This window comes from Siphateles boraxobius, unplaced genomic scaffold, assembly GCF_051911475.1.
Source record: "Siphateles boraxobius isolate OS27281-9 unplaced genomic scaffold, OSU_SipBor_1 13, whole genome shotgun sequence".
Lineage (NCBI taxonomy): Eukaryota > Metazoa > Chordata > Actinopteri > Cypriniformes > Leuciscidae > Siphateles > Siphateles boraxobius.
Genome location: NW_027508733.1, coordinates 24,879,670 through 24,894,429, shown reverse-complemented (window position 1 = coordinate 24,894,429; position 14,760 = coordinate 24,879,670). Strand labels below are relative to the sequence as shown.

Below are 14,760 nucleotides of genomic sequence, written 5' to 3'. Positions count from 1 at the left end.
ATTTAATTGATTAGACATGTTTTATTGAAATTTTAATAAACAAACAAATTATTTCAAGTTTGTTATAATAAAAGCATTTGTTCAACCCAAAAAGTTCCTGTTTTCATTAATTTAACTGTCATTTTAACTGATGATAATAATAATAATACCCATAATTTAATAATACAGTTAATTTATTTAACAATTGATTAATACTGTAAACCGTGATATTTTCTGAGACGTTACCATACTGTGAAAATCTTATACCATTACAACCCTACACGGGAGGGTCCCCCACCCCACCCCCGCTGTTAAAAAAGTAACTCAGTAACTTTTACTCTGAGTCAATTTTAAATGAGATACTTTTTACTTTTACTTGAGTAGATTTTTAGACCGGTACTTTTACTTGTACTTAAGTAAAATTTCATTGAAGTAGTAGTACTTTTACTTGAGTAGAATATTTTATTACTCTTTCCACCTCTGCACATGACAAACCGGGAGTGTCACAGCTCTGTCACTAAACCCAGAAAAGACACAGATAATAGTGACAGAACTGTACATTTCATTATATAGACAGAAACTTCTTTCACATGGAAACATGTGCTAACAATGGATATTTGCATTCGGAGGTCACACCTTTTGGGGGTAGGACACCATTTGTCTAGAGACCACATTCCTTTTGTGTGTCAGTTATCTAAACTCCTCAAAAAACGTATTACCTTTTGTTTTACTTATTTGGGAACGAGACACTACCAGTCACCCTGAGACATTTCGAATGATACTAAAATATGTATAATACTCGATGAATATTATTCATATTAAACCATATAGATTCTTGTGTGAGTTTGGGTATTCTCTGCAAGAGTGGAGGATGAGGGAAAGAAATGTAGATTAGGATAAGAGAGGTGAGACCTCAATAGTGCATGAGGGGGAGTTCAGATAATTTTCAGCAGGGTCCTTTGTACACTCGAGGAGTGGTCGTTCCTCATCCAGTTTTTCCAGTCTTACAGGCACTTGGAGGCAATTTGAGGTAGAATGACAACTGTGCATGAGCAGAGGGGGGTGTCCGTATGAGATCCGAAAGGTGAGCAGAAGAGATAAACGCTACACTATTTTCCTTTCTCTTTGTGAACCGAGGTTGGATGTTTATTTGTGTATTCTCATTTTTTTATTTTTTTTACAAATAAACCCCATGTAGGTTAACGATCATGGCGCGTGCATCTAACGTTATTTTATTATATTATTTAGGCTACCACCATTTAAATCTGTAGCTACCTCTGTAGGTGGGCGGAGACTGTTCTCATTCATGTTTTGCTGTCGGAGCACTATGCTTTACGGAACACCGTAAGATATTATTATGAATTTTTTTTGCTTAAAATTAAACAGAACTTTAGTAGCAAATTGTAATGTTAAAAAGTTTTGCCTGAAACTATTAGTTTGATTTATTTTTTAACTGTTGTTTGATATGTTTAATGCTCACGTTTGAAACATTGTTTTTGAAAACATAATTTACAATTTTTCTGGCCTATCTTTAAAAGTCGTTCGTGAATGCCATTCTATAACTTATTTTCAATGATTGCACATTGACTATTTTGTGTTGTTTTTAACGGTTTAAAATCTGTTGGCCCTTGTGAAGAAAGCATATAACTTGTTAGACATTTTTCTGATAACGTTTTAAAAATAGCCTGCCTACACCTTTGTATTTTAAAGGTCTGCATCAATTAAAAAAGTTATTGTATGTTAAAGTGTTACATGCCTGTGAAAAACTGTTTACCATTTACGTTTCACGTTTTAAAAGTTTAAAGCACATCGTGTGTGTGTGTGTGTGTGTGTGTGTGTGTGTGTGTGTGTGTGTGTGTGTGTGTGTGTGTGTGTGTGTGTGTGTGTGTGTGTGTGTGTGTTTTGCTGCAGAGGGTAAACCTTGAAAGTCTTTGGTCTGAAAATAAAATATAATTACTCCTGTAACATAATGTTATTTGTTAAAAACAATTATTATGTTTAAACATTATTTTGTTTAGCTATCTACCATTAATTTAAATCAGCCTTTGATTGGTTTGATGGGGCGTCTCTTCATCAGCCTTTGATGATGACTACGCGATTCAGGATGACGCAGATGTGTTTCACGCACAGCTGCGTAAGGAATTTGTTTTCCTAAAACCTCTTCATCACCTTGAGGAGGTGTATGGTGGAGTCTGTGGGTGGCACCTGCAGCATCTCAGTCTCTCATTCTAACTTTTGATTCAGGATGTTGTGGTCGCGTTTCACGGGCCTGCGTAAGAGTTTTGTTCTTCTTTAACAACGGACCGTAAAACATTGTGCATTTTAATGTCTTTTTTTTAATATATGTGAAAGTACACATTTTCTTCAAATGTAAGTGAAAAAACCTTTTCTTTAATAAATAAAACACTGTTCTTATCTCTGACTCTGTCATCCTTAAAAAGTTTAAAATGTATTGTTTTGAATGTTTTTTTCACCATTTTCGAACAAGCACACTTCAAAAACACACATACCCATAAATCCCTCTGGAACTGTGGGAACTAGTGGAGGTGATAAACAGATGGCCGGAACAGGTGCACATGCAGGTGTCCAGTCTCGAAGTGAGGGAAGGGTGGGGGTTATGGAATTTATGGTATTTATGCTTTTATGGGGAATCAAAAGTGACAGGTGGTGCCCTACACTCTATCTGAGTTATATTAAAAAATGTCCTGGCTCTTATAAGTTTTATAATAGGAGTGAATGGTAACTTAGATTTTTGAAGCCAAAAAAGTGCATCCATTCATCATAAAAATAATCCATACTACTCCAAGAGGTTAATAAAGGCCTTCTGAAGCAAAGCGATGCGTTTTTGTAAGAAAATATAATCACTGGCTTCCGGTAACATCCATGTACAATCAGTTGAAATTGTAACTGACATTTAAGTTTTATAAAGGAGAATAGATGAGAGACAAAAAGGGAAACACACATTTATGCACATTATTATATTTAAAATTTTCAAAAAACATTATTTAGTATGATTTATAAGCTGTTTTGATTCTTGTTTAGCGAGAAATTAATGGTATAATTATCCTTGAGGGGACATTTTGACCCAATAACGTAGGGTTTACCAGGACCACACACATACGTGTGTGTGTGTGTGTTTTAATGGAAAGTGAACCACACACCTTTATCTTGTATGAGTATGAGGTCCACGATTTGGGATAGTTTTGTTCAGGTGATGAACTGTCTCTTTTCTCTCAGACATGACACTCTGAATCACAGTTTTTAGGTTTTTTTTTCATGATTAAATTTTTAGAAACAGAAACATAAACCGGACGTTTGTATCTAACATATTTTTGTCATCTATCATCATAGTATTTTTCTTCTATCAGTATTCTTTATAGTATTTATCCTTCTATGAACTGTCCAACAAAACAAGCAATAACTAACAAGCTGAACCACCATAATATGATTTGTAGTAACTGCACAAGAATGACATTGTGTTTCACATTATGACACAAATAGTGACATTAGTTTTTAGTTTTTCCTTCTGTCTCTTAGTAATTCCAGTTGATGTCAATGTAAGTACGATGCATAAGAAACTAGTCAGATCTCCCAGCGGTCCAGAATCTGCACATTTTCCTCAAAGCATGGAAAAATTCAGCCACTGGAGGGAGACAAAAGACATTTTTAGAGTCAATCGACGGGGAACGATATATTTGGAAAAGCATACTCTAATTTTCGAACTGTTGCTGCAACACTGCTGCCTTACATTTTTAAGTAAAACCAACTTGGATGTTTAAGTCATTTCAACTTAAATTACATTAAACTGACTTAAAAAATTTAATCGTGTATAACTTGTATAAAATTGCTTATTTTGATGAGTTAAAGCAATGCAAAAACATATGTTGTCATAACTTATTGATCATATATTTTTTTTACAGTGCAGTATGTATATACTGTGCACAGTAAGCACATTATCTGTATTGTGCATTGAATTGAAAGATGGAATACTGCATCCCACAATGCAATGCGCTCAACTTGACCTTCCATTTCTACACTGTTAAGTCCCATTCACACCAAAAACTACAACAATAAGTATATTGGCGTCCACACCAGCGGATGATATTCTTCTGTTTATTATAAGCGTGCGCTGCAGATTTGTCGTCTTTCGCTTTAAATGCTTGAGCTCATTCTCTGTGCCGTTATCGTTATAATAGTTGTGAACTCTGCTATTTTTTTATATTTACAATGATTTGAAGAACTACGCCTTTATTGTTATAGTTATCTTCCTTGGTGTGAACGGGCCTGTGGAAGAAGGTTCTATATAGAACCTTAAAAGGTTCTGTCAGGCGCTTCATTTAGAACATTTTAAGGTCCCCATCATGGGATCATTTTATGGATTTACTTTTAATTATTTAATTATATGCTAGTTCATTTTTTATTTCAATGAAATTTAATGAATTAAACAGCTCGTAAACATACATTAAAACTAGAAAAAAAATGAAATAACCCATTAAACATAAGACAAAACTCAGTCAAGAACCCCAGAACCTTCCTTTCCAAGCGTGTAGAAATGTGAATTAGAATTACAGTCATAAAGAAATAAAACAATAGTCTTTTTTGACTCTCGCATAACTAACAAAGAAACCAACCTCCATCATGTTCAGCTCTACTGTGCCATTCTTGTCCTTGTCCAGCATTTTAAATATTTCTGCAAATTAGAATTTATATATATATAAATGTACAATTTACATATATCAGTCTTTATTCAAATGGTGCTCTTTATCAGACACTCACTGAACATGCATTCGAGACGCATAATACAGCTCACGAAGTTGTCAAAGTCGATGGTGAGATTGGAGTCGCTGTAGCGCGCCACCAGGATCTGGTGTAGAGGGTTGCTCAGAGAGAAGCCTGTACAACAACAAAAAAAACATTAAATGATAACAGAATTGACATTTTTGTACCTTTAAGACTGTACCTTTAAGACACAAGATCTGACCTGCTTTCTCTACGGCTTCTCTAATCTCCGTAGAGCTCATTGTGCCTGACTTGTCCATGTCAATTTTACAGTAAATGTCCTGACAGAGCACAAACACAGGCAGAACGCAATGTTACGACATTTCATAACTACCTCCCGCTTTCGAAGTTGGATTGTACAAAAAATGAAAATGATAGAAGCATGAAAACACACCAGGTACATCTCAATTTTAGTCCAGAGAATTTTAAATTCAACCAAGCCCAGTTTTCCATTGCCGTCATTCTGAGACATCAATAAAGGAAAGAATAGACTAGAACAGAGTAGAAATACATCAACCAAACGTTCTTTGCGTCATTTCTAATTATTTTAGTAAAACTGATCCGGTCCATCAAATCTTGTGCATCTATTCAAAAGGATACATCCAGTAGGTTGACCATGTTGCGGCAAGTGTCCAAACTAAATCCATCAGTTTTAATGTCTTTGCCTTAAAAAAAAAAGATAAAAAATTGGTCAATATATATATATATATTATTCTTATTCTACAATAAATAAATGTAAATAAATACATTTTATATAAATACATAATTTATCTATTTACATTTATTTATTGTTGCAAATTGTTTATTTATTTTATTTTTTAAATAAATCACATATTATATGAATTAATTATATTACTATATAAATACATGATTCACTATATATTTTACAAATGTAATCTGGCCTGTAAAAAGTGTCAAAAAGCTTACGTCTAGATATCACTTTGTTCAGGATATTTTGCAGCTCAAACGGTGAGATTGCAGCGTCCTTGTGGAAGGGGAAATGATTGGATGTGGTTTAGAAAAATGTATATGAACCAAAATAGCATAATTAAATCATTATCCTGCAATACTCACGGCCCCGGCGAGCTGTCCAAACAGACCCTTGAACCGGCTGTCGATATCACCCTCTTTCACATCAATCTGCACGATTAAAATTAAAGTAATGCATGTTTGTGTCATAATACAGTATTATATTAATTCTGAACATAGTGCAAAAATGTACCTCTGGAACATTGCATTTAACAGGGTCATCAAGCTCTCTAAAAAACAAACACATTTCAGTGAGGAGACGTAAACATTCGTTATCTTATTGTGGGCCAGAATGAATCCAGGAACTCACTGGAACTCTGCCTGCTTTTCAGAGAAGACGCGCACACAGAAGTCTCCATCTTTGTTGGGCTCGAAGGTGGACGGGACGATGAGATACTCGCCGGGGGGCAGACAGAAACGAGAGCACACCTCCCGCAAGTTGATGAAGGTCTCCGAACGGGCCGCCGAGGCATGTCTCATGAAGAAGTTGCGATCCAGGTGGGCGTTCCTCTGCCCGACAAACTACAACAGTTTCAAGAAATTTGATTATTGCTGTTCATTTTTGGACGAACTGTCTCTTTAAGAGGAACTGATGAAGACACTAGTGGAATTTGTACTGTATTTCTGGTCATTTTGTGCTTCAGTGTGTGTGCAGTCCATACCTGTTGAGGAACCTGTGGACAACGATAAGAGAGATATAGTTATTTATAATATGCTTATGTTTGTGAATCAGTTCTTATCACTTCTGACAGTTTCTGGAAATTGGATCCGACTATGAAGAAAGTCCGAAGTCTGGCTGTGTGAGTGTATTCCAGTGTGTAGACCGTGTTAGGCAGCTCACCTCGTAGATGGCGAAGCCAATGGTGTGCATGTCCTCTCCGGCCTTTCTCATTTTGCGACGGTTCTTCTGGATCAGACCCACGACGAAGCTGCATCCCACTTCATTATCAGCCGGGTCGTCGTCCTCCTCCTCCAGCTTGATCAAGAACTGAGGGTTCATGTAGAAAGAGTCTGCCAGGAACAAAACGAGGTCAAAAAACATGGCTTCTGTTGTAATGAATGGTACTTTAAAATATTACACATTAATGTTTAGTATCATTTTGTTTGACAATTTATTGTTTTTGTTTAATATTCTTTTTGTGCTGTTTTTATTGAGTATCCTTTTGTTTTGTTGATTTTAGTTAGTATTCTTTTTGTTGAATATCCTTTGTTTTGTTTCTTGTTTTGCTTTTGTTTTTAAGTACCTGTATACTTTTGTTTTTATTATTTTTGAACTGTTTTTACTATTTTTATGCTGTTGTTTTAGTTTAGTATCTTTTTGTTTTTTGCTGTTGTTTTTGATTCATATACTTTTGTTTTCCTATTATTTGTTTTTGTTTGTTTATTTTTTAGCTGTTGTTTTATTTGAGTATATTTTTGTTTTTAGCTGTTTTTGTTTAGTATCTGTTTGTTGTTTTTTTGCTGTTTTGGTTTGTTATTCTTGTTTTCTTTTTAGTTTAGTTTTTGTTTATTTCTTTATTTAGTTGTTTTTTTTGCTTTTGTTTTAGTTGACAATACCTTTTTTGTTGCTGTTTTTTTGTATCTTTTTGTTGTTTTTGTTTGTTAAATTTTGTTTTCCTATTATTATTTTGTTTTGTTTAGTTTTTTTTGTTGTTGTTTTAGTTGAGTATACTTCTGTTCATTTTTTTTTTTGCAGTTTTGTTTAGTATCCTTGTTTTGTGCTGTTGTTTTGGTTTGTTATTCTATTTTCTTTTTGTTTTGTTTAGTTTTCTTAAAGTTTTTTTGCTGTTGTTGTTTTTTTTTAAATATTCTTTTGTTTATTTTTTGGTGTTTTTTTGCTGTTGTTTTTTATATATATATATTTTTCTTTCTTGTTGATTTTGTTTAGTATTATTTTGTTTTGCTTTTTGTTGTTTTTTGTATTCTTGGTAAAAGATTCACTTTGATATAATATAATGTAATATATCAGGCAGTAGATTCAGATAATTACTTGGGAAGTTCCTGCAGCCTCCAGCAGTAGATCCTCTCCTCCAGCTGCCATCAAACTTAGACAGCGCCCACTTATTGACGCTGTCGTCTGACAGAGCATCAGGTGTCAGGTTACAGATCTCCACCCGCGAGTAATGACGCAGGAAATCAGAGTAGGACATCCTGGAATGCAGAGATATATCTTGTCAATGATCTACTGTAAGACAGCAGAACAGGAAAAACGCTATATAAAAATGTAGAAAAATGAATAAATAAATTATTCATAGATTACCAGAACTCTCCATCTTCTGCTTTGGAGTTCAGTTTCTCACGGTCACTGTCACTGACCTGACGCCATTCTGTCGACCTATAGGCCAATCACATGACCTTTAGTGAATTTGCAGGTCATTATAGCTAAATTGTTAAATCAAGCTTAAAAAAAAAGCTATTTTCTATGTATGTACTGTAAATACACATTACTGATCAAAAGTGTGGGGTCTGTAAGATTTTTGTGTTTTTAAAAGAAGTCTCCTATTCTCACCAAGACTGCATTTATTTAATAAAAAATACAGTAAAAACTGTAATATTGTGAAATATGATTTCAATTTGAAATGACTGTTTTCTATTGTTTATATTCTTGTGATCAAAGCTGAATTTTCAGCATCAAAATTAACAGCAAATTTTCATTTTTGGGTGAACTATCCCTTTAATATATTTGTGGAAACCATGACACAGGATTCTTCATTCATTCATTTTCATTTTTTTTGTATTATTTTTTTGTATTAAACAATATACTGTAAAATACAACATATATATATATATTATAATATAAATTATATAAAAATCATTTTAAAAATGTAATGAGTTAAGTGTAAATGGGTTAAGTATGTTATAGTCTGTTGATTTAGTTGTGAAATGAGGAAGAGCTTTATTGAGTTGTTAGGTGTACTCTGCGTGACGAGGAGGATGGGTTTGCACTGAACCTGTTCTTCCAACACCTGAGGGCACAAGGGCTTAAACAGAGTTCCCATAGCAACTCAGGTCGCTCCCATAGTAAACATGTCCAAAAGGAGCCATAGGTGGTTCATGAGTTCACACTTAGAAATAAGTCAGATAGAATAAATGGTATGCATATTTGATCGACTGAGTGCATATATATATTCTTCCTCTCATGCTGATGGGATAGGCATGATAATTGTTGATGACAAGTTCATTGGATTGATTATTTGAACGTGCTCCTCCCGAACTTTGTTTAATGAAACATCATGTGTGGTTACTTTCCACAACACCAACCTGCATTACCTCTTTTCCTCAAACGGATTCCAGAATTATAGCTTTATGTGCCAATCAATTTGCAGACATGTCACATTGTGTGTTTTGAAGCCAACACCGGTTTACACACCCATCACTCCAGGGTCCGGTCCACTCCACCTGCCCCCAGGGGTTCCTGATCCGGACCAGTTTGGTTATCTCGCCCCTGTACTCCACCTGGGCAGACACCGGGCAACATTTAATGATCTATGCAAACCAATGACATAGAAATGCTTACAAATCCTCCTCAACACCGACCTCTTCGGCTCCTGTAAGCGAGTAAGCGTGTCCTTTGACCAGTTTCTGACTAGTAATCGCCTCTGAATCAGCAGTGTCTGTAATCTAGGCAAACGGAAACAAAACAGAACCAGTTACACAGGACTTTAAATGACAGTTACATAACAGATCTGGTAACAAACTGCTAATAATTACAAGGTTACACATAAATATGAAGTTTCTCACGTCAATTGAGCAGCCCAGCAGTGAGCCCCAGCTCAAAGCCTTCTGGATGGTTTTGAAGAGATTTGGACTTGCTTTCGCCAATTCGTGGACCTCAGCGATGCCACCGGTGAAATCCTCAAATCCCTCTGTGGTGGTGCCCCCAGAGAGCGCTTCATAGCTGCCGTTCAGCCTGAGGACAAGGAAGTAGTTTTTCGCTTTTATTTTTGAGGAAGTCTACTCCATTTAGTCATGCTATACTCTTAAGAATACCACTACCATTTTTGGTTTCCAAAATAACCTTTCAGTGATAAGTTCTTAAAAGAACCATTTTTCTTAGGCCCTGTTTGCACCTGCTATTAAATGCGTTTTGGTCGATCGGATCACTAGTAGACGAGGGAGACACATACCCGTTTACACCTGGTGTTTTAATCTGTCTATTTGTCCACTTTCGACCCCTTCTGTCCTCATTGCTTCGAGGGGAGGGTCTATGGGTGGGTAAATCTAGGCCTTTTCAGATCTTTCGATCTAATGGATGAAATAACCTAGAGCAATTTACATATGAACACGACCGGAGACAAAGGATAAACATAAGCAAGACCGAACGCGGTGAGTGTGTGTTAGAAATCAGGAATAGTCAGACAATATTGTGCTTGGTAAGTTTTTTTCTCCAAACTAAACTTGGGTTTTTAGCTGACAAAGTTTAAATCCTGTCTAGCTAGTGCGCTTCCCTTAATGTTTATGCGTTAGGTCAGTATGCGGAGAGTAGGTGTCTTGTGTGTCTGTTTGAACGTATTCGACCACATGAGCGTTTACACTACGAAAGCAATCCGGTCTATTGCGTTTTCGACTACCTTTGGAAGTGGTCGAAAGTGGACAAACTAAAAACGTTTTAGACCCCGTTTACACCTGTATTTAGCGTCATGATCCGATCAACCAAAATGCATCTTAATACCAGGTGTAAACAGCCTAAGTATAAAGATTTTAATACTCTAAAGAACCTTTTGTGGAATGGAAAGGTTCTATGGATATTAAAGGTTCTTCACTTCATTTCTTTATTAGTGTAAATGAGTTTGAGGCTCCAACTTTTAATCTACTGAGCTACAAATACTTTTAATCTACAAATACTCACTTTGCATAGGCCTTTTCCAGCAGAGCGCTCCAAAACTCAGAGCCCTCGGCGGAGTGGACGAACAGCAACTCTCCTTTTCTTGCAGGCAGACGGTCATCAATGACCACGTCCACCCATTCACCGTACTGCCAGAACTGAAGAGAACGTGGACATATGTGAACGACGGAACGTTTGACGAACGTCTTCATGGAAAATGTCAATTAGATATAACACCGCTGCCGTTTCTGAATGCATGGTAACAAATATCATTTTTAAGAGAGGAATGTGTAGCTTAATAACCTTTACTTTAAGATTGGAGACAATTATCATAAATAACAAAAATATTAATACTGAGTGTGCAAATAAATTAATTAATAAGAAAATAAATTATGTATATTATGTTAATAGTATGTTAAAAAATAAAAAGAAAATAAAACATTGGTTCAGGATATCAGTTAGCAGACACTTAAACATTAAAATAATCTGTATTTGTAGTGCCCATAAAAAGTGGTTTGTTGGCTTTTATGTGACGAGAGGCTATTAACCTGGAAATGAAATATTCCAGCGTAGTCTCCGTCAAAAGTCTGACCAGATGGGACGACGCGGCCGAAGACGTCCTGGTTCAGGGTAAGAGAAGCGATGGCAGCTAGAAGCCAACAGTCACCTAGAAAACCAGTAGGGAGATGGGATATCATTTTGTGATCAAAAACTAAATGAGCTGAACTCAAATGAACATGTTATCTACAACTCACTATTGTAAGCAAAACTTCAACAATGACATGCTGCGATATCATTAATGAAACGTAAATTCTCATCGACCTAAGCTTTTTGTTGTTCTCCCATGCTTCGGGACAACGCCTATCCTATTATTCCTACACACTTTGCAAACTCATTTGCATCAATTCAGCATGATTGTGATTCTTATCAGTGCCAAACAATTTCAGATAAAGTGGAAAACTGTAGGGACATGTTTGTATGTGAGAAAACTGTGGCGTTTGATTCAAGATAGGGAAAAAGCACAAAAGTATTTGGGTTGTATGGAATAAAGCAGGTTTGACAGGGTGTGTTTATGTGTTTGTTTGGGATTTAAAGTTGCAAAATAGACAAAAAGGTTTTGCTTTTTCCATATTCTACAATAGGAATTCTGTTCCATCCACAGATTCTACTGAGCCTGGTAGTTATTTCCATTTCATAATAGTTCTTTGTAATTCCCAGATATGAGGAAATAGACAATGTAATATTTAAAAAAAGGGATCATATTGAATTAGTGTGTTAAAACAGGGTGTTTCCCTGTGCAAATCTAATGATTTTCAAACTCCCTCAACCAGAAAAGATGCTTTTGTGTCTTCAGATGGCCATTCTATATGGGACAGTTCTATGCATGATCTTTTGTTATCAACATTTCTAAAGTTTCAGCAGCTCAACAATAGGCTAATATTACAGGTGGATGGACTCACCCAAAGCACCCTGGCAGATGTCAGTTCTGGTCGCTCCTCCACTAATGAACGTTGGGTTGGACGTCAGTTGCTGGATGAGAAAACATGCATTTCAAAAACAGTAATCACAGGCTGACCTTAACAAGAGATGAGTTAATTGCTGAATCAACATGATCAGACACATGGCTCTTTCCATACAATAGGAAACAAAATATGGCCAAGTAAGGGGGTAGAAAAATCAAATAACATATAACTCAGAAGGTGATAGGTATTTTGTGGTTATTTTAATATTTGCTTGGTCATTTTTTATTAAAGCGGATCCCTTCCGCCATTGGAAGGGTCCAAATGATATGTCCTCTTGGGTGTTACAATTTTAAGTTACATTTTCTATTACGGGAGAAATGCAGTAACAGGGTTGCAAAATTAGCTTAGAATTCGGTCTGTATACATTTACCTTAAAGAAAAATATTTGATTGGTCATTTTTATTACAATAACATGAGTCACAGGGTTGGATGGTTAAGCAGTCAACTCTGAAATTTATGTACAAATTAAAATTATTATAAATTAGATTATTTTGTGCTCCTACCAAATGTTGTTTCTTCTTAGGTGTTATGATTTTAATGAATGTTACATGTTCTATAAGGGGGCAAGTCATAACAGGGTTGAAAAATGTTGGAAATAGTCAAATATTAGCTTTTTCGTTTATTATTAATTCAATTGTTTTCATTTATTTATTACAAATTTGTTATGATTTTTTTTATGTAACCCTGAATTTCAGTCCAACAGTTTTTCAAAATTATTATACTATCAAGGTCAAGACCTCTGATGGACAAGCTACTTTTAACGCTAGGTGTTATATAATAGCTAATAGTATATAATACTAATAAATAAAATAGTTTTTACTACAAAAATATGGGAGTTTTCTTAAGTAGCCTTAGCCAATTATGAACACAAGTTTATTTGTGGAAATGGACAAGTGCATCTTGTGTTCTTTAATAACCAGAGCGCTCAAGAAATCTCAAAGGTTTTCTAATGACTTATAACCTACAGTATAAATAATAAGTAATAAGTGACACTTAAAGGCCAAGGATGGTTACTCATTCTCGAAATCTGTCCTCTGATTTAACCCATCCAAGTTAGTGCACACACATTAGGAGTAGTGAACACACACACCCACCCACACACACCGACACATTTTGCTGTGTCGCCCAGGGAGCGATTGGGGGTTAGGTGCGTTGCTCAAGTTCACCTCAGTCATTTCCTACCAGTATTGAGAATCAATCCTGCAGTCCGACTCTCTAACCATTAGGCCACAATATTTATTCTAAAAATTGTTTTACTACAGTTGCAAAAAAAGCTGTGAGTCTAACTGACACCATTCTTGAATACAACAATAACCATCCATCATCCCAGCTGTAAGGATCATATTTACTCTAATTGGCTCTAAAAGGTCTTCTGGCAACCAGTAATGCATGACGTGCAGTGCATGCAGCTTTTAAAATGATTCTGCTCTTGGGGGAGGATATGTTCCTATAATTTCCTGGTCTGTCTGGCACTGAAGTAGTTTGTCAGGTTCCGACTAACAAGTATTGGCTCTACATGGTCATTGTGTAGACTTTATTTTTTCTTTCATGGCTGCCTGGATGGGTTTTGAAAACACACTGATGTGATGTGTATTTGTTTTTCCTGAAGTCACATTCATCTTTCAGTACAATGATCTGACTGACCTATAATAACTATGGACAAGTGAAGCTTCCTGTTCATAGTGGCTCAAAAAACAAATGATGGTGAACACACCCAGATACAGGGAGCTTCAGAGTAATAATTACCGAACACAGAACAACTTATCTAAGACAAGATGAGCAAGGTGTAATGGCCTAGGGCAAAACTAGGTTGAGATTTGAACTTGGTCTGAAAAGAATGTCCAGTATGTGTTACTATGGTTATGAATAGCCTACTTCAAACATGCGAATATGGGAAATGTCCATGCCAAAGATATCAAAACATGGAATAGCTACAATAGGTGCAATTTCATTTTTTTTAAATTATTATTATTAAATATTTTAAATATAAAAGGTCTGTGTTACACCCACCTTTGGTCTCATCCACTCAACCCCGCGGACTTTAGAGGAGTTTGGTCCCAGTTCATTGAACCCGAGCGCAGATGTATTGGCTTCAAACGTGTCATCCTGAAATAAGCGTCCGCACTCCAGACACTCGCGCTTGAGCGCCTCGTAGTCCTGGTTGAGGAATTTGACCGCTTGAGCGTTGGTACCGATGCCCGCTGCTCGAGCCCTGTTTTGCTGGAGCTTCGCCGCAATTCCTGACATCTCTGCTCGTATGTCAAACAGTGAAAACACGAGCACACCTCAGTCAGCTTAAAGCGCGTTTAATGGAGAGGGCGTGGCCAGGGGCGTTCGTCAGTGAACAAGTGTGCAAAAAAGTTCTATAGGGCTATATTGAAAAGAGAAAAAAACTTTGGTAGGCTAGCACTTTTAGCCGACAGTCCCGTTCCCCATGTACACAGCCTACCATAGTTATTAGGCTACAGTAACTGGGTAATAACTATACAAACCCTGAACCTACCCACTAAAACTAACGTTAGCCTATATGAACCTACAACCTTCCCCTTTTCATTGATGAACGCATATTAAACATGTGATGTCATTACAACCTTTAACACGTAAAAGGATCTGGGTCAAAGCAAG

At 36.1% G+C, this 14,760-nt stretch overlaps 1 protein-coding gene across 1 annotated transcript; it reads right to left on the bottom strand.

Moving 5' to 3' along the window:
• Nucleotides 1–2,942: 2,942 nt before the first annotated feature.
• On the bottom strand, nucleotides 2,943–14,427 carry capn2l (calpain 2, (m/II) large subunit, like). Its single transcript, XM_077226809.1, has 21 exons — nucleotides 14,146–14,427; nucleotides 12,073–12,142; nucleotides 11,161–11,279; nucleotides 10,637–10,770; nucleotides 9,529–9,697; nucleotides 9,325–9,408; nucleotides 9,158–9,243; nucleotides 8,048–8,122; nucleotides 7,778–7,938; nucleotides 6,629–6,798; nucleotides 6,450–6,461; nucleotides 6,098–6,309; nucleotides 5,981–6,017; nucleotides 5,833–5,898; nucleotides 5,686–5,743; nucleotides 5,359–5,423; nucleotides 5,153–5,221; nucleotides 4,961–5,039; nucleotides 4,756–4,872; nucleotides 4,611–4,669; nucleotides 2,943–3,622 (listed from the first exon to the last, which is right to left on the bottom strand). Exons 1-21 carry the CDS (start codon nucleotides 14,380–14,382, stop codon nucleotides 3,599–3,601), a joined length of 2,103 nt encoding a protein of 700 aa, XP_077082924.1. The 5' UTR covers nucleotides 14,383–14,427; the 3' UTR covers nucleotides 2,943–3,598.
• Nucleotides 14,428–14,760: the final 333 nt, after the last annotated feature.

What these genes read in the sequence shown, in the direction of transcription:
- capn2l (XM_077226809.1), bottom strand. Translation starts at nt 14,382, where the DNA reads ATGTCAGGAATTGCGGCGAAGCTCCAGCAAAACAGGGCTCGAGCAGCG. An exon ending in TGCTGGGCTGCTCAATTGAC is followed by an intron (nt 9,409 to 9,528) that starts GTGAGAAACTTC and finishes CCGTTTGCCTAG; the next exon opens with ATTACAGACACTGCTGATTC. An exon ending in GCGTCTCGAATGCATGTTCA is followed by an intron (nt 4,670 to 4,755) that starts GTGAGTGTCTGA and finishes TCTAATTTGCAG; the next exon opens with AAATATTTAAAATGCTGGAC.